The sequence below is a fragment of the Geotrypetes seraphini genome, chromosome 7, assembly GCF_902459505.1.
Source record: "Geotrypetes seraphini chromosome 7, aGeoSer1.1, whole genome shotgun sequence".
Classification (NCBI taxonomy): Eukaryota; Metazoa; Chordata; class Amphibia; order Gymnophiona; family Dermophiidae; genus Geotrypetes; species Geotrypetes seraphini.
The window spans coordinates 114,592,919-114,613,587 of NC_047090.1; the positions used below are offsets into that span (position 1 = coordinate 114,592,919).

The 20,669-nt window shown below is 43.9% G+C and overlaps 1 protein-coding gene across 6 annotated transcripts in view; it reads right to left on the bottom strand.

The window, feature by feature from the left end:
* The window catches only part of MAPKBP1 (mitogen-activated protein kinase binding protein 1), a 363,581-nt gene that overhangs the window by 26,167 nt on the left and 316,745 nt on the right, over positions 1 to 20,669 (bottom strand). For all 6 annotated transcript variants that reach the window (XM_033951898.1, XM_033951899.1, XM_033951901.1 and 3 more), the window contains exon 28: positions 10,895 to 11,217. In XM_033951898.1, the coding sequence (XP_033807789.1) occupies positions 10,895 to 11,217 (323 nt within the window). The remainder of the gene's footprint in view (positions 1 to 10,894; positions 11,218 to 20,669) is intronic.

A 20,669-nucleotide genomic window follows, 5' to 3' on the forward strand; every position in this document is an offset into this window, starting at 1 on the left:
TACCCCCTCGAAGAAGTGCAATAAGTTTGTGAGGCATGACCTACCCTTGCAGAAGCCATGCTGACTCGGTTTTAGCTGCTCATTGTTTTCGATGTGTTCACAGATGATGTCCTTAATCAGTGCCTCCATCATCTTTCCTGGGACTGAGGTCAGGCTCACTGGCCTGTAGTTTCCTGGGTCTCCCCTTGAGCCCTTCTTGAAGATGGGCGTGACATTTACTATTTTCCAGTCCTTCGGGATCTCTCCGGTTTTTAAGGATAGGCTGTATATTTGTCGAAGTGGCTCCGCTATTTCGTTTTTTAGTTCCTTGAGTACCCTTGGGTGAATGCCGTCCGGACCTGGAGATTTGTCGCTCTTTAGTCTGTCTATCTGCTTGAGTACATCTTCTTGGCTTACCTCTAAATTGACCAGTTTTACATCTTGGTCTCCTTTTCCGCTCTCTTCAGTTGAGTAATTTTATATTTCACTTGGTTGGCTCTTGAATTGAACGAGCCTCTTTGCTCTGCAACCCTACTAAATGGGGGCATGCAAACTCTGTTAAGACATACTTGACTGAGGCAGAGTGTCTATTAATCTGTAACCCCATTCTTGACAACAGAAGCAGGCACAAGGAATATTGAAGGGCGGGTTTCAGGAAAGATTATCGAGGTAAGAACCTAATCTTTCTTTCTAGTGCAATGGATGTAGAGGTCCTGAACAACTGGGCATACCTAGAGTCCTGGATAGGACAGATAAGCCTGTTGCCAACACTGAGGACCCAAAAGCTGTGTCCAGGCAAGCTGCTACATCAACCCTGTAAAACTTCAAAAACGTATAAAGGGTGGAACATGTTGCTGCCCTATAAATCTCTTCCAGTGCTATCGCCCGCAACTCTGCCCAAGAAGCTGCCACACCTCTAGTGGAGTGTGTTTTTACTGAGATTAGAAACTGCTTTCTGCTCTTGATGTATGCTGTAGATATAGCCATGCTTATCCATCTTGATATGGTAGCCTTTGAAGTCAGTCTCCCCCACTGGCTCCGATTCATCAGGATGGATATAAAATGTCTTAACAAAACTCCTAAACAATCTTCATCACAACAAACTACCATCCCAAATGGGGCAAATTACCCTCATGCTGATCTCCAAAGCCCAGCATGCAGACCTCTTGAGCTCCTCAAATTACAGACCCACAGCTGGAATCCCAATATTAACCAAATTTCTCAAAACACACATCTGCATACAACTCTCTGCCTACACTGAATAACACTCTTGCCTCCATCCCACTCAATTTGGATTCCATTCAAATCATAGCACAAAGGTCCTTTTATTGAAATTAGCCACCAAAATCAAGCAATACTTTAGCTTTGGCCACTAGGCAATCCTCCTTCAATTTGACATATCCACCGCCTTCGACTCAGTTGACCACCAACTATTACTAGCCAAACAAAATAGGCATTGTAGGAACAGTCCTGAACTGGTTCAAAGACTTCCTATAAAACAGACAATATCTTGTCTACAAAGACGAAGCGTTTAAAAACAAAACTGGCAAGCGTTCTGTGGTGTACCACAAAGATCACCTTTATCACAGATCCTCTATAACCTCTTCATGAATTCACTAGGCCATATCAAATTTAACAACAATGAATGCATAGTCTCATACACAGATGGCATTCTTCTACTCAGCCCAATTAATTAAACAATACAACACTGATAATATCAAATGGAATAGACAAAATACAAACCTGGGCGGCATCCAACAAACTCAAACTAAATGTAGACAAAACCAAAGTTTTATGGTTTCATAATGCTGTACACACAATTCCTCCCGCTTTAGCTCTAACCTCAGGATCCACACTGGATATCAACAAGATGTCCAAGATCCTTGGAGTCATACTCAACTCAACCCTATCATATGAATCTCAAGCATCAAGCAGTTGTGTAATCTTGTTCATCTGGCAGTTCATAATATGAACTGCCAGCTGAATATATCTGTTCTTATCACACGAGGACCTTCATTGTCCTGGTTCTTCGTAACTAATTTCAGATCCGGAGCAGTTAACAGAAGAGGAAGGTGCATGGTTAGGGGCACCCTATTAACTCGTACCCTAAAGCAGTGTTCTTCAACCACTGGTCTGTGGACCAGTGCTGGTCCGCAGAAATTTTCTGCCGGTCCACAGGGCCGGCACGTTCATCGGGCAGAAGACAATGTTCTTGCTACTGGTCCACAGTACAATCAACACAGCATCTCCGGGCCAGCTCCCTGAGTGTTGCAGTGCACAAAGCCGTGGGAAAAGGCTCCTACGTGCGTCTTGCGCCTGAACCGGAAACCTCTTTGACATCGCAACTTCAGAGGGAAGGCTTCCAGATGAGGTGTGGGATGCATGCGAGGAGCCACTGCCCACAGCTTTGTGCAATGCAGCACTCAGGAAGCCGGCCCGAAGATGCCACCTTGATCGCACTGTGGACCAGCTCGAAGATAACATGGAGGGGGGGGTGCAGGCCTGAAGGCAAAGCACAGCATGGAGGGAGAGAGACAACAACAGTAGGGGGAATGCTTTTATTTTTTTATTTAGTGATTGATTTACATCTGCTGTTTGTTCAGGAAGAAATACATTTGTTTCTTTTCCTCTGGGGTTGTACTGCTTGCAGAGTCTTGCATCTTACGGTTTTGTTTGTAAATATTAGTACTTTTAGTTTTTGGTACTTTTGCATGGGGTTATCTGTTTTCTGGTAGGAATGAATGTTGAAAAGCATATAGTGTGCTTTGTGTATTTTAATTTTGTGGTTAACCATTATGTGTTGTTAATACGATTATATTATTAGTGTGTATACATGAAAAATGAATGGAAAAAATGGTGTTACAATTAGTACTATTATGGGGGCGGGGTCTGGGATGGAGATGGGCACGACTTGGCCCAGTGTTCTTCAACGGTCTGTGGACCGGTGCTGGTCCACAAAATAATTATTTTATTTCCGCCGGTCCATAGGTGTCAAAAGGTTGAAGAACACTGCCCCAAAGCATGAGATACCTGCTATCTGTACCTTGAGCAATCTGACTGCTTGGCCCTTTTTGAGAACATCTTGGAGAAATGCCAGGATCAAAGCAATTGACACTTGAAACAGCTCTTGATGACTGATAAGGCACTAAGTTCTGAACATCTTCCAGGCTTTTACATAGGTGACGACCACTGCCAGCTTCTTAGCCCGGAGAAGAGTTGCCATAGCTATGTCTGAATAGCCTTTGTGCTATGGGGTTTTGCACTCAAGAGCCATGCTGTAAGCCCAAAGTGTTCTGGATCCTTCAGGGTAATCAGCCCATGCGACAGCAAGTTGGAATGCAGAGGTAACTTGAAGTTCCTGTCCCTTTGTAGTTACACTAGATCCACGTACCAGGGCTTTCTCAGTCAATCTGGGGCTACTAGAATCACCAGACCTGGATGAGACGCTATCTTCCAAATGACCTTGCCTATCAAGGGCTAAGGAGGAAATATGTATAACAGCCCTGAAGTGGGACACAGCTACGCTAAGGCATCCATGCCAGTGCTTCCAGAATCATATCTTTGGTTGAAGAATTGTACAGCCTTCTTGTTGGATGCTGTTGCCATGAGATTGAAAGTCGGCCGCTCCCAGCAGCATACAATGCTGTTGAATGTTCTCTGGGATAGGGCCCATTCCCTGGAATCCAGGGTTTGCTGGCTCAGATAATCGGCTTGAACATTGTCCACTTCTGCTACAGCTCAGCCTTTAGGTGAACGTCCGCCTAATTAAATAACCTGCAGGCTTTTATTTCAGGGTGGCATTTTTGGTACCTCCCTGTTTTCATAGGCCACTGCAGTGACATTGTCCGAAAAGACCCTGACCGCTTAGCCTTTGAGAGTGCTTTTCAGCATCCAAAGCGAGCACTAGGTGAATTGGTCTCAGCTCTAGCTGACTGATTGACCACTTCTTCTAAGAGAGCAACCATTTTCCATGCACTGGATGGGCCTCACCACAATGACCTCCCCAATTGTAAAGGCTAGCACCTAAGACTCTATGCGCAGTGGCATCTCCCTGGCCAGTGTCATTGGTTGGAGCATCACTGCAGCTGTGGCACGCCTCCAGAGTCCAGGCCAACAGCCTGTGAAGAGTCTGTCTGAGGTGACCATTGGAACAATAGTGCATTCTATAGGGAGCACAAATGTGCCTTCACTCAAGGATCTACTTCTATAGTTGCCACCATTGGGCCTAGCACGTGGAGGTAACGCCAAGTGTGGGAGTCTGCCACGTTAAAGTTTCTGTAATCTGAGCTTCTGTTTGCATTGCTCTGGAAGAAACATGTGACCTGCTACGGTGTCGAATTAGACTCCAAGGTAATCCAAGAATTGAGACAACTCCAGGCGGCTTTTCTGGAAATTTATTATCTAGTCCAGACGTTGTTTGACCTGGTTCACTGCAATCTCTCCCTCAGCTTAAGATGGGGCTCGTATAAGCTAATCACCCAGATACAGTTGTACTTGAAATCCTGCCCTGTACAGGTACACTGCTGCTTCACAATCACCTTGGTGAATGTTTGAGGCGCTGCTGCAAGCCCAAAGGGGAGAGCTGAGAATTTGAAATGTCTCTACAGTAAGTGAAACCGCAACAAACGCCTGTGAGGGGGAAGATAGGAATGTGCCAGTAATCCTCTGTTAGATCAAACAAGGGTAGAAGTTCCCCTGGCACTACTGAAACAATGACCGTTCAAATGGTTTTCATGCAGAATCACGGCACCTTCAAACCTGCTTTGATTGACTTTAGGTCTAGTATTGGTCTCCAGTCCTCTGAATCTCTTTTGGTCATGATAAAGTGGAATATCTGCCTAAGCCCAATTCTCTGTCTGGTACGGGCTCTATGGCTTGAATGTTTAAGAGTCACTTTACTGTTGCTCAGACCCCGATCGCTTTCTCCAGGTGTCCAGTTGGAGAATCCAGAAATAAATCTTGCAGGGAACGAAAGAACTCAAGCTTGTTGTAACCTACTTGAATTATGTCTAACACCCACTGATCTGAGTAATTCTCTATCCAAGCTTCCCAAATTTCTGATAGCCTCCCCCCTATTTGCGAGGAGAAGGCTATTGACCTGGCATCATTGCTGCTTCTTGGAGGTGCCTGAGGAGCGTAAGCCGGAGGATGCCATGTGCCTCCAAACCTTTGTCCATAGGATCCTCCTGTATATTGGCGAAAATGCTGAGATCCTCAACCACCACCTGGGTCTGGACCCCTTAACTGTCCTGGAACAAGTATCCGGCAAAGACTTAGGATGACTACACTGGCCATCAGATCATCCAAATCCTTGCCAAAAAAATTTACCCTTTAAAATGCAATCTGCTTGAAGTGGCCTTGGAGGAGGAATTCCTAGCCCACTGTCTGATCCAGAGCATTTTGCAGGCAGAAATGGAATATGTAGACACCTTGCTCATGACTTGAAAGATGTCATACAGCACATCTTTGGAGAGGCTCTAAAGTCTCTTAACCCACTGACCTCAGAAATGCCTAGGGGTATGTTCATAAATCTTCAAAGAACATACAGACCTATAGCGGCACCCATAGTCGTCATAGGTCACTAAATTCTTTTTATTTATTCAATAATTTATATAGATATTTCTTTTGTTATTTAAAGTATCAAAACAGTACTCATCTTTTGCTTTGTTTTCATCTACGCGGGTGGGGGTAGGCACTCCGACATAGACTATGTTTCGCCCCTACGGGCTGTATCAAGGAATCCCCCTGCGGTAATAACAATTTAATTAAGTAATTTAACTTTTATAGTGATTTTAAACCAATATAGTTTAAATAACAAGCATTCTACAATACCTTAAATCCAGCGACTCATGCTTCCCGCTGTAGAGTTTTATATCAGGAAAACATGGCCGCGGCGTTTAAAGCTATAAATAGCTATACTCTAGCGTCATGACGTATCTCTAGCGTCAGACACACCTCCCAGCTGATTTCCCCATTGTATTCTATTGCAATATCACAACCTCATTCAAATTAAAGAGAACCACTCAATTTCAGCGTTTAGTCCTAAAGGTATCACTGTATTTAATCTGTAGATCCATTTCTGTTCTTTAAAATTTAATTTATCTTTAATATTTCCACCCTCCCACCCACTAGAAACCTGGTCAATAACCCTCCATTTCATATCTATAATTTTATGTTTTTTCTCCCTCCAATGTTGGACAAGGGGAGCCTCTATATTTCCTGTATTTATTCTAGATTTATGCTCGTTTAGGCGGATATTAATTTTCCTGCTTGTCCGTCCAATATAGAGCAATTGGCATGGGCATCGGATCATATAGATGACAGAGGAACTCTGACAAGATGTATTCGAATAGGCTTGATAAGTGATGTTAGTCCCCGGATCATTCCAAGTGGGGCCTTCCAGTGTTAGATCGCACCATTGGCACTGAGAACAGGCTTGATGGGAAAATACAGTCGTGTCATCTCTTCTTTTAATTTCATAGCGATGCCTGGATAGAAATTCCCCCACAGTCTTCCCCCGCTTATAGGAGACTATAGGGTAGTCTTGAAATTGAGCACTCAATTGAAGTGTCCGCCAGTGATTCTTAATTATTGCAAAAAAAGAGGTACTTAGAGGTGTATATGGAAGTACCATTATTAACTGTTCATCTGAAGGTTCTATATTTTTCTCCCTAAGGAGAAGAGATCGCTGAGCAAACTTCGCCCTAAGGTAACCTCGTTTAACTGACTTGCGAGAGTAACCCCTCTCATAGAACCGGTCGCTCAGCAACTTTGCTTGTATTTCAAAGTCTTCCTCAGAAGAACAGAGTTTCCTAATCCGTAGGAATTGGCTCACCGGGATATTAAACTTCAGAAAAAAAGGGTGAAAACTGAAAAAATGGAGGAAATGATTTCTATCCACCTCTTTCCGGAATAAAGTTGTTCTGATTTGTTGGTTCTCATCTTTTATCAGGAGAATATCAAGAAAAGAGATATGATTTTCATGGTAGGTCATAGTGAACAACAGGTGAGGGTTGAGAGTGTTTAGCCATGTTAGAAAGTCCTTCAGTTCGGATTCGGATCCGTCCCAAAAAATCAGGATATCATCCAGATATCTTTTCCAGAGGATAATATGTTGGAAATTGGGAGCAGAAAATACCTTAGATTGTTCAAACTGGGCAACATATAAACTTGCTACAGATGGGGCCAAAGTGGCCCCCATTGCTACACCCTGAGTTTGTTTGTAAAAATCCCCATTGTACCAGAAGTAATTCTCTGTTATTACTAACTTTGCTAGTGCCAGAACCCATTCATATTTAAATCTGCCTAGATCTATCTGCATAAGAGTCTCTTTTATAACTTCCAGAGCAGCCTCTTGGGGTATTTTCGTATATAGAGACGTTATGTCTAAAGTCACAAAATAGGTGATGTCATCACAATTATTATTTTCTTCTAATATACGTAATAAGTGGGCTGAATCTTTTACATAGGATGAAATTTTTGGGACCTCAGGTTTTAAAAAATAGTCCACAAATTTAGACAGTGGTTCTAGTATAGATCTTCTAGTAGATACAATGGGTCTCCCCGGGGGGTTTTGAAGTCTTTTATGTACCTTAGGCAACATATAAATTTTCGGGGTAGATGGTCCCACTTCTAGAAGGAAGTCCGCTTCCTTCTGAGTCAAAAATTTTCTTTGCATCCCCTCTTCAATAAGTTTTTCAATTTCCAGTTTTAACATCTCCATGGGATCTTTGTCCAGCCTATTATAGGCTAAAGCATCCGACAATTGTCGATTAACTTCTATATTATATGTTTTTCGGTCTTGTATTGTAATGGCGCCCCCTTTATCAGCTCTCATTATTATCAATTCCGGATTATCTCGAAGTTCCTTTAGAGCGAGCTCTAGTTTTTTTGAGAGATTATACATCTTAGTATCTCCATAATGCTTTTGTTCTAGCTCAATAAGATCCTTCAATACTAGATCTCTAAAGGTAAGTAGAAAGGGTTTGATAAACCCAGGAGGGCACCATTTAGATGGTCTTTTCATAATTGAAGTATCAAGTCTTGGAGGATTTTCTTCAAAAAATATCTTCAGTTGAAGTTTCCTAAAAAACCGAAAAAACGCAATCCTCATTAGGAATGAATCATATTTTACTGTGGGCACGAATCCTAAGCCGAGCTGAAGAACTTGGATCCCGCAGGGGGATTCCTTGATACAGCCCGTAGGGGCGAAACATAGTCTATGTCGGAGTGCCTACCCCCACCCGCGTAGATGAAAACAAAGCAAAAGATGAGTACTGTTTTGATACTTTAAATAACAAAAGAAATATCTATATAAATTATTGAATAAATAAAAAGAATTTAGTGACCTATGACGACTATGGGTGCCGCTATAGGTCTGTATGTTCTTTGAAGATTTATGAACATACCCCTAGGCATTTCTGAGGTCAGTGGGTTAAGAGACTTTAGAGCCTCTCCAATTATTACTTTACTGTTTGAACTCTTTGAGGGGTGTCAAATATAAGAGCCTGCTATAATAGATTTGTATTGATGATACAGCACATCTGCCATACAATCTACATCTGCTACCACTAAGTGAAGGTATACCTCATCCTCTAACAAAGGAGAGCAACGAAGTCTAGCATGGCAAGCACGAGCCACAAAACATGCAGTCTCTGCCACTTTTAGCCCCAACAATAATGCTTCAAATTCTCTTGAGGACAGAATTCAACCAGCTATCCTAAAAGTCTAAGTACTACTCCTCCCTCCCTGGGAAGGAAGGTCAGCTTAGAAACTTGTGTCACAAAGGAATCCACCTTTGGTGTGACAAACAGGTGCTGAAATTCAGCCACCATGGGATAAAGCTTTGTCATATCTTTAGCCACCTGCAAGGGTCCCTTTGGACATTCCCACTGCTCCGTGAGGAGCAACGTAACATCTGGATGCGAAGGAAAACAAGCGGACCCACTCATCACTGAAGGCTGTGTTACAGAAGTCTGAGGCGATTAATTTCAATTCCTATAGCACCTCAGAAACCCTACTGGCTTAAATAGCCTACACACTGTCAGGTCATCTCCTTGGTCTAGAGTAAGGGTAGGCAATTCCAGTCCTCGAGAGCCATAGGCAGGTCAGGTTTTCAGGATATCCACAATGAATATGTATGTGATGGATTTGCACGGACTGCCTCCTTGAGATGCAAATCTATCTCATGCATATTTATAGTGGAGATCCCGAAAACCTGACCTGCCTGTGGCTCTTGAGGACTGGAATTGCCTATCCCTGGTCTAGAGCAGTGTCCTGCAAACTTTCTCAAGCCACGGCATACTAAATGTAGTGGCTGCGGCTCAAGGCATCCGGAAGTGCGCGAACGTCACGGTGATGACGTATGCGCACGCACAAAAGCCCTCCAGACAGGCCCTGAGATGCCAGAAGGGGGTGCCAGCAGGGAAGAGGGCTGTAAAGAAGGCCACGAGAGACATGTCCTGTAGGGAGTCAGCTGGCGCCAGCGCCTCTCTTCCTCCCCAGTGTGCCGTGGCACACCTGAAATCTCAGGAGGCACACTAGTGTGCTGTGGCACACAGTTTCAGATAAACTGGTCTAGAGCTACCACGACCTTCTAGCCACTGGGTTCTGTCTGAGCATCTGAACCTCCAAAAACTGAAAAATCACTTTGCGACTAAAATGGCAGATACTAAGCTCTCATTATCACAGTCCCTCTCCAACTGGACATCCAGGTCTGCCGCTGGTCCCTGTTTAGCGGACTCTGCACTCCAGGAGGGCTCTCCCCCCTCCCTACAGGCAATAAACCAGCAGACTGCTGTTTTTAATTGAGATAAACATCATATAAAGTAGGCTGAGAAAGTCTGGTGTAAAATCTTGGACTGGAGGATCTGAGACCCATTGAGAGGGCTCCATTTGCCTCCTTGAGGGTCTAGTGTCCTCCGTGTGGTGCCTCTTCAATACAGACATGGACTTAGCTTTAGAAGCCTCTGGGGAGACTTTAACCCCTCCAGAGTGGCCTGTTTGCAATCCCAGAATCCTCAAGATATCGGATGGAGCCAATTCTGAGGTCCCCACCCTTCCCTCCTCTGCCCCAAAGCACTTGGAACATGGGTGTTCCCCAGGTAGCCGTCCAGCACAAATCTGGCATGAATCCAGTGCATCAAAGTCTGAGGATCCATCTATGCTATATTATTGCAAATTTGAGGGATATTAAGGTAATGGAGGCTTTTAAAATTAAATTAGGAAACCCAAAATGGCTTCCACAACAGCGATATTAGCACTAAAAACGACTTAGGGAAACAATTTGAAAACACAAAATTTTCAGGAAAACATTTTTTAGCGGTGAGGGACCCTTAATCTGGTCTCAGAAACTTTCAAAACAGAGATTTGAAGACCTCCATAGACTGCAATAGCCAGTACTCACAAATGCCTGCTTCTGTTAGGACTGCCTAAGCTAAAAACTGCAAGGCTCGTGAGTACTGGGATATAACCTACCTGTCCAGAATTATACATCTATTGCACTAGAATTTGGGTTACTGAATCCTTTATTCCTAGGTTTTTATATTTTGAATACCAATTGTGAGATCTTTGGAGCAGGAACATATTCTGCCTGACTATGTATCACCACTGGACAGCTTTGCATATAACCAATAACTCTATATGATAGTATTACATTCAAATAGCTTTAATTAAGGCATGAAAGCTTCTGCATAATTCTAAAGTATCACTATTTTGCCTCGCTGCTTTTGTCACCATTTTGGCTTTAGATAGAAGACTTAAGGCTCCCTGCAAACTCCACATACATTGCACTGAATTAAATGATTTCCATAGAACATTTTCTGATTAATTTCTTTCAAGGCAACTTAAGTCAAAAGTCTTGGAAAGACAAAGTGTGGGCCTATTTTCCTAACCTTTCTTTCAATTATTTCCTTACCTTCGTGAGCCAGGTCATGCACCGACTGGGTCTTCCTGATATTTGTCGTCTTTGCTTGATACACAGGAAAGGGTCCCTGCATTTTAGTGGTTCCTCCAACAGAAACTCTATTACTCTCAAGGATTGGTTTCCGCTTTCTAGGTGTGTAAATGCTTCTATAAGAACAGGGAAAGCGCTGGGGTTGATCTACATCACTGGCACCATGAGGCTGTGTCTCTGTTGCATTCTGTACCAGGTCACTGGTGACTACAACAGCTTGCACAGAAGTGTCAGGGCTAGGTTTATGAACTGCCACCAGACTGGACTCTGAAAGGGAAAGATTCCTACAAAGACAATAAGAGATCCATGACATTTTAGGTGCTTCTTGTTTTAAAGATGTGAACAATATTCCACCAATATTCATTCTGTGAAATTCTGCATAATATCATTAAATATAACACAGTTTCTCCCTATAAGAATTTAAGAAAGAAATGACATGAGCTTATGATCACACTAACCAATGTAAAAGCATCTTTAAAACTGCTTAGACCTCACTGTTATTTCAACTAAACTGGTCTGCTTCCTTATAGGAAAAGGAAGAGGAATTAAGGGAAGATTGCCGCGATAATTTTCTTTCTAGTAGACAGGCACATCATCCCTGAACCTTCGGGTAACCAATCTATTCCTACGAGAATTTGTGTAGAGTCTCATTATAATTTTTTGCTCCATTTCCCATCTCTCTGGACTGTCGTCTGACTCCCCAGTTCATATCAAAGCAGATGATCAGCCCAAGAGAAGATAAGTCTATAGTGGAAATAATGTTGTCTATCTTGTTTGGCTGCAGATATAATTTTATATCAGAGCCTATCCGTAAAAAGACCTCAAACGCCCAAGTGTTTAAAAAGTTCAATTTTGAAAAACACTTTAAAGGGGCTTAAACATAATCACTGGTCAAAAAACTCAGCTATCTTTTTTTCTTTTAATGCATGATATTTAAATTAATTTAATGAGCGCATGTAAGCAGCAACTATTGCAGTCATTATATAAGCAGTGTGTGAATGTATCAATGTTATTTCAATGGTCAGAGTTAGCTGTTATTTGTCTCATGCATAAAAAGAAAAAAAGATAGCTGGGTTTTTTTGACCAGTGATGATGTTCAAGCCCCTTTAAAGTGTTTTTCAAAATTGAATTTTTTAAACACTTGGGCGTTTGAGGTCTTTTCCCAGATAGGCTCCGATATAAAATTATATCTGCAGCCAAACAAGATAGACAACATTTCCACTATAGACTTACCTTTGGTTATTTTGGATTGTTGATAGTTTTCACTCTGTACTTTTTGAGTTCAGCCCTAGAGAAGAAACATAAGAGGGAGGGGTACGAGGATACTCCCTGAGAGACGTCTGTTCTGCTCATATCACAAAAATATATAACAATTGAAACTGATTTTTATGTAGTAGATATCAAAGTGCTATTGTGTAATAACTTGTTGAATTATATTATTTTGTACACTTGTTGTCAAATTTGAAAATGAATAAAGAATTATATAAAAAAAAAGAAACTGAAAACAAACCCCATGATCCCATTATAACACATAACTAGGTAAAAACAAAAAAGTCACCTACCAGAATATAACCTGCACTAAATGTTTTGGAGTAAAGGGAGTACTCCCTGCATTCATTGAAGTAGCAGTGACGTTCCCAAACCAGTCATCCTGGTATATCTGAGGCAGAAAGCAGGCTAAACAACATCTGAAAGGGTGGGCTTCAAAAATGTGTGTATCTACTAGTAAGATTATCGAGGTAAGTACCTAATTTTCCCTTCTAGTGCAACAGGGCACATCATTCCTGAACCTTCGGGATGTATTAAAGCAGTCACTGAAATCTAGGGAGGGGCAGATGAGCTTGCTGAAAGTATGGATGATCCAAATATGGAATCCAATTCAGCTGCTACATTCACCCTGTAAAACTTTGTGAAAGTATGAAAGAAAGACCATGTCCATGCTCTGCAAATTTTTTCAGGTGACACAGCTTTAGATTCTGTCCACAAGGAAGCCACACTTCTAGTTGAATGTGCCTTCAAGGATACATATGGACACTTCACACTTCCGATATAGGCAGGAAGAAATAAGAACATAAGAAGTTGCCTCCGCTGAGGCAGACCAGAGGTCCATCTCGCCCAGCGGTCCGCTCCCACGGCGGCCCATCAGGCCCATTGCCTGAGCAATGGTCCCAGACTATCCCTATAACCTACCGCTACTCCTATCTGTACCCCTCAATTCCTTTATCCTCTAGGAACCTATCCAAACCTTCTTTGAAGCCTTGTAACATGCTCCGGCCTATCACAGCCTCCGGAAGCGCGTTCCATGTGTCCACCACCCTCTGGGTGAAAAAGAACTTTCTGGCATTTGTTTTAAACCTGTCCCCTTTTAATTTCTCCGAGTACCCCCTTGTACTTGTGGTTCCCCATAATCTGAAAAATCTGTACCTGTCTACTTTTTCTATACCCTTCAGGATCTTGAAGGTTTCTATCATGTCTCCTCTAAGTCTCCGCTTTTCCAGGGAGACAGCCCCAGCTTTTTCAGTCTGTCAGTATATGAGAGGTTTTCCATACCCCTTATCAGTTTAGTTGCTCTTCTCTGGACTCCCTCAAGTACCACCATGTCCTTCTTGAGGTATGACGACCAGTACTGGACACAGTACTCCAGATGCGGTCGCACCATTGCACGATACACTGGCAGGATGACCTCCTTTGTCCTGGTCGTGATACCCTTCTTAATGATACCCAACATTTTGTTTGCTTTTCTTGAGGCTGTGGCGCACTGTGCCGACGCCTTCAAAGATGTGTCTACCATCACTCCCAGGTCTCTTTCAAGGTTACTTACCCCTAGCAGTGATCCTCCCATTTTGTAGCTGAACATCGGGTTCTTTTTCCCTACATGCATGACCTTGCATTTCCCTATGTTAAAGTTCATTTGCCATTTTTTGGCCCATTCTTCTAGCGTCGTTAGGTCCCTTTGCAGATCTTCGCAGTCTTCCATGGTTTCAACCCTGCGGTAGAGTTTGGTGTCATCCGCAAATTTAATAACTTCGCAATTTGTTCCCGCCTCCAGGTCATTAATAAATATATTGAACAGGAGCGGTCCCAGCACCGACCCCTGCGGAACTCCGCTCGTGACCCAATGCCAGTCTGAGTAATGGCCCTTTACTCCAACCCTCTGTTTCCTGTCTGCCAGCCAGTTTTTGATCCATCGGTGGACCTCCCCTTGCACAGCTTTTTAAGCAGTCTTTCGTGCGGTACCTTGTCGAAGGCTTTTTGAAAGTCAAGGTAAATGATGTCAATGGATTCCCCTTTATCCACCTGTCTGTTTACCCCCTCAAAGAAGTACAATAAGTTTGTGAGGCATGACCTACCTTTGCAGAAGCCGTGCTGGCTCGACTTTAGCTGTCCATTGTTTTCTATGTGTTCACAGATACTGTCCTTAATCAGTGCTTCCATCATCTTTCCCGGGACCGAGGTCAAGCTCACCGGCTTGTAGTTTCCCGGGTCCCCCCTTGAACCCTTCTTGAAGATGGGCGTGACATTTGCAATTTTCCAATCCTCCGGGATCTCTCCAGTTTTTAAGGATAGGGTACATATTTGGCAAAGTGGCTCTGCTATTTCGTTCCTTAGTTCCTTGAGTACCCTTAGGTGAATGCCGTCCGGACCTGGCGATTTGTCACTCTTTAGTCTGTCTATCTGCCTGAGGACATCCTCTTGGCTTACCTCTAGTTGGACCAGCTTTTCATCCCAATCCCCATTTACGATGTCCTCTGGTTCCGGAATATTGGATGTGTCCTCCCTCGTGAAGACTGACGTGAAGAACTTATTTAACCTGTCTGCTATCTCTTTTTCCTCTTTTACCACTCCTTTTTTGTCTCCATCATCCAATGGCCCCACTTCTTCCCTTGCCGGTTGCTTCCCCTTCACATATCTGAAGAACGATTTGAAGTTTGTTGCTTCCCCCGCCAGTCTCTCCTCATATTCTCTTTTAGCTTTCCTAACCACACGGTGACACTCCCTTTGGTGTTCTTTGTGCTCCTTTTGGTTGTCCTTTGTTTGGTCCTTTTTCCATTTTTTGAACGATGCTTTCTTGTCACTTATCGCCTTTTTCACTGCAGTTGTTATCCACGCTGGGTTTTTTGTTCGGTTTTTTTTTGCACCCCTTCCTGAATCTGGGGATGTACAGGTTCTGTGCCTCTTGCACTGTGCCCTTGAGTAGGGACCAGGCTTTTTCTACAGACTCCATCTTCCTTGCGCTACCGTTGAGTTTCTTTCCCACCAATTTCCTCATGCCATCATAATTCCCTTTTTTGAAGTTGAGTGCTGTTGCTGTGGTTCTTTTCACCTTTGATGATCCAATTTCCAGCTTGCACTGGATCATGTTGTGATCGCTGTTTCCTAGGGGTTCTAGCACCGCCACCTCCTTTACAGGTCCCCCTAGCCCATTGAGGATTAGGTCGAGAATGGCATCCCCCCCCCCGTATTGGTTCTATGACCAGCTGTTCCATGAAACAGTCCCTCGTGGTTTCCAGGAATTTGGTCTCCCTTAAGGCCATACAAATCCATTTGGAAATGGTTATCTTGGAGGCCGTGCAGCACCTGCCAGCACAAAGAGTGATCAGACAGGTGCAACTCATTTGTTATCTCTAGATAATACAGTAGTACTCTGCAAATGCTCAACAATATGAGAACCTTGTCACTCTTCTTGGACCCTGAAGGTATGAAGGCAGGCAACTAGACTTTCTGGTCGATGTGAAAGGATGAAACTACCGTTGAGCTGAAATGATAGCTACTAAAAACACTGTCTTGACTGTGAGGTCCATCAATGAGGCCTGCTGTAGAGTCTCATACGGAACCTTGTGAACACCCACAGAACCAGGTTAAGATTTCACATAGAAAAATGCTGTCTTATTGGAGGATGCAAGCGTAATGTTCAGAAATCCAGCCACATCTGGATGTACAGCTAGGGTATTTTTATTAACCTTGGGTCAGAAACATGAAATACCCGCTGCCTGAACTTTCAGGAAGCCGACTGGCAGGCTTTTTCTTGCCCTTCTTGCAGGAATGCTAGCACTACAGGGATTGGGACCATGACCGAGTCCAAACTCTTTTGTGCGTACTAGACCAAGAAGCATTTCCAGGTCTTCACATAGGTGGCTAAGGTTGACTGTTTCTTGGATCTTAAGAGGGTGGCAATCATCACATCTGAGTAACCTTTGCACTTAAAGGTTGCGCGTTCAAGAGCCATGCTATAACATCAAAGTGTTTCGGATCGTCCAAGGCAGTCAAGACCTGCATGAGCAATCTCTGAAGACTCAGAAGTCTGAGGCCTTGGTCCTTCTGTAGATAGATGAGATCAGCATACAATGGCCATCTTGGCCAGTCTGGCGCAACAAGAATTACCAGCACTGGGTGTGACATTATTCTCTTTGGGACCTGTCTATCTATCATGGGCCATGGAAGGAACACATATAGGAGCTCTGCCGTTGCCACGGCTGCACCAGGGTATCCAACCCTTTGCTTTCTGGCTCTTATCTTCAACTGAAGAATCGAGCCGCCTTCTTGTTGGTCGCCAATGCCATCAAATCAAATGCCGGGCGACCTCATCGGCTCACAATGCCGGAGCTCCCATTCTTCGAGATCCAGAGTCTTCAGACTGTGAAAATCTGCTTCCACACTGTTCACTCCTGCTACATGTGTCACTGAGAGCTCCTTGAAGTGGGTCTCCGCCCACCAAAACAACATTTGAGCTTCCAGGTGAAGAGAGACACCTTTAGTGTACTATTGCCGATTGACATAGGCCATAGTTGTAGCACTGTCTGAGAAAATTCACACCATTTTGCCCTGTAGCATGCTTCTGAACATCTCCAGCACCAGACGGATGGCTCTAGGCTCCAATTAGCTGATCAACAACTTTCTCTGGGAGGGGAACCAGTGGATTTTCTATCTGTAAAGGCTGGCATCCATGGTCAGAATCACCCATGTGAAGATTCAAAGAGGGACTTCTCTGGCTAGGGACTGTGGCTATAACCACCAAGTCAGACTGTGATGTGCCTCCACTGTCCAAGGCAGCAGCATCTGTAATGCATCCTGTTGTGGGCACCATTGGATAGGAGCATTTCCTGGAGTGGATGAAGAGAAGGGTACAGATAAGAGTCTTATTCAATGAGTCGGGAGTGGTACTGGAGGACTGTAATAGGGCAGATGTGGTCCTTCTCCACTAAAGTGGAAGTAAGGAAGAAGTAGGGAATTACAGGCCAGTAAGTCTGACTTCTGTCGTAAGCAAATTAATGGAAATGCTTTTAAAACAGAGAATTGTGAAGTTTCTGTAATCCTGTGGATTACAGGACCAGAGGCAACATGGTTTTACCATTTTTATAAATTATATTGCTAAAGGACTGTTGGGTAAGACTTGCCTCTGCGGATGATCTTCTCAATTCCACAAATACCAATAATATCTGCCCTGGCCTCAAAATCCCCACGCTGATTCGCACCAGACCACATCCTCCCAGAAAAAAACCCCGAAGAATCAATCATGCTTCTTTAAAGTCTGTTTCCCCTGCCAATCTTCCCAACCTTGCCTCTGACTCGCTCACCCCAGTCCCAATGCTTTATTGCAATGCAAGATCCGCTTGCAACAAGATTCAAATTCTGAAGGACCTACTTGAAGATTCTGACCCTGGTTTCCTATGCATCAAGGAATCATGGATTAAAAAAGATGACCTATTTACACAAAATGAACTCTGCTCCCATGGCTACCAAGGTCTCTTTTCACCTAGATCTAACCGTAAAGGAGGTGGCCTGGCATTCTCTACAAATCCTTTTTCGATGTTCAGCTCCTCGAAAGGGGTTGCCATACCTCACTAGAATACATGCTTGCTTCCGTCAACGATGAACTTCACCCTCACCCACTGGGCATCCTGCTCCTATACCGCCCACCTACCCCTTGGAACAACTCCTCCGAACTCGTCCTTGAGACTATAACAAACGCCTTCCTCAAGTTCCAAAGATTATTGATCATCGGAGACATCAATCTCCACCTAGACGACATCACCAGCAAGGATACAATTGAACTTATTAGCTTCCTCACCTCCCTTGGCCTCACTCCCCCCTGCACCATCCCCAACCCACTAAAAGGGGCACACACTAGACCTCATTAGCTTCCTCGACCTTACCGCTCACAAGACGTCAATTGACGACACTCGCTGGGAACATGTCCCCTGGTCTGACCACTTCCTAGGGGCTTTCTGTCTCCCCATCTTTATGTCGCACCTTGAGGCTCCACCCCGTACTTCCAACCCCATTACCTTCCGCAAAAAAAATCACAAGTGACCTGTTCTGGTCTAAATTTCTCAATCTATTCTCCTCTGCCCCTAAGCCTGTAGATTCAGGTACTAATTGGCATAACTGGGTCGCTCTCTCCAAATCCACCTATCTTTCCCTCGCCCCCCTTTCCACTAAATCCATCTCCTATCCCCGCAAGGCCCCTTGGTTCCTCCCATATCACAGAGAGCTAAAACAGAAATGTCGAGCTCTGGAGCGCATATGGAAAAAATCAAAATGTCCTATAGACAGACAGTCCTGGAGAGTCAATATCAAGCTGTACAATACAGCACTAAAAAAAGCAAGAAAGAAATCTCCAGGTCCAACAATCAAAGCAGTACTCTATTCAACATCTGGCGCTCCCTAACCTCCAAAAGAGACCCCACCTTGCTCCCCTCCTCTCCCTCAGCCGATGTTCTAGCAAAATTCTTCAACGATAAGGTTTCTTCCTTGAGATGCTCTTTCCCTCCTTCAGTCTCTTGCAACTCCCTAGTGCCCACCGATTCCACTCCCACCCTAATGGTCTCCAATCCTATCCCAGCTGACAGATCCTGGACCACCTTTGAGCGCGTATCTGAATCCCTGGTCCTCAATCTCTGCCTCAAACTGAAATCCTGTAATTGCTCCTTGGACCCATTCCCCTCCTACCTATACGAGAACATTCCCGCTCAGGCTATTTCTTCTATCACCATTCTCATAAACTCCGTCCTTCAGTCGGGCCATTTCTCCCCAGAAATGGGTCATATCGCCTTGACCCCACTATTGAAAAAATCTGACCTTGACCCTTCCATACCATCCAGCTATCGCCCAATTGCAAATATCCCTCTCCTAACCATGCTAGAGTCCATCATTTCTTCCCAACTCTCATCATACTTAGAGAGATTCTCTATTCTTTTACCCTATCAATATGGCTTTCGTCCTAACTTCAGCACCGAATCCCTACTGTCTTCCCTGATTTCAAGGGTTCAACAACTTCACTCTCGAAATAAGTTCGCCGTCCTCCTACAATTTGACCTTTCCGCTGCTTTCGACGTTGTTCACCATGATATTCTTGTTTACCAATTCTCTGAGACAAGTATCAACTCCACAGTCCTAGGTTGGTTCTCTAAATTCCTCCGCTCTCGTTCTTACATTGTTAACATGAATGGCACCTCATCCTCCCCCTGGAAACCGAATTGTGGAGTCCCGCAAGGCTCTCCACTATCCCTTATCCTTTTCAACATCTATATGTCCTCCCTAAAACTCCTCCACCTATCCCCCCTTGAAACAATTTACACTTATGCAGACGACATCCTCGTCCTCCTCGAGACCGATTCGAACCTCACCGACCTGTCTAAGAATATATCCTCTTGTATAATGAACCTACAATCCTGGGCCCACACTGTGCAAATGAAATTGAATGAGTCCAAAACAAGACTTCTTTGGCTCGGTCCAAAACTAGATCACCTACCCACCTCCATCCCACTATCCTCTGGCTCCTCTCTGCAGCTTGAGTTCTCGAGCAAGGTCTTGGGCATCATCATTGATTCCACATTGTCCTTCAATGACCACCTCCAATCCTTGGTTAAAAAAATGCTTTTTCAGCCTTCACATGTTGAGGAAAGTTAGATCCTGCTTCCATCAAAAGCATTTTACCCTCCTTGTCCAATCCATCATCCTCTCCAGATTGGACTATTGCAACTCTATCTACTTAAGCCTAACTAAGAAAAACCTCCACAGACTCCAACGGATTCAGAATGCCGCGGCCAAGCTCATCTTCGCTAAAAGTAAATTTGACCATGTCTCCCCGCACCTGGCCAAGCTCCACTGGCTTCCGATAATCGCCAGGGTCCACTATAAATGCGCCTGTTTAACTTTCAAAATCCTATATGGTATCCTCCCCTCCCTTTATCCCTCTTTCTTGGAATTCCTCAAACCCTAATACCACCAGATCCTCCCACAAATTAAAACTATCCTTCCCCTCGCTAAAAGGCATTTCCCACACAGGAAAGCTAGGGACCTCCCTCCACTTCAAAATCACTGAGCTCTGGAACAACCTTACCTCCCCTCTTCGGAACTTGAGCTTTCTCCAAGTTTTCCGCAAACATCTGAAAACCTGGCTTTTCTCAAAAAATGTAAGTCTCCCTTTAACTTAGGAATCAAGGAAACTCTTATATCTTGGCATCCCAAGTCCTTTAAATTTTCTTCACACTTCTACCTCTAACCCTCTGTTGTAGTTCCTTCCTATTTCTCCTACTGTAAACCGCGTCGAGCTCTATGAACGTGGAGATGATGCGGTATACAAACCTAAGGATTAGATTAGATTAGATTAGATACCAAATCTGCAATAGAGTAGAAATCCAGGATGGTGTGACTGACATGATGAAAGACCTGGTGAAGCTTGAAGAATGGTCTAAAATGTGGCAGCTAAAATTTAATGCTAAGAAATGCAAGG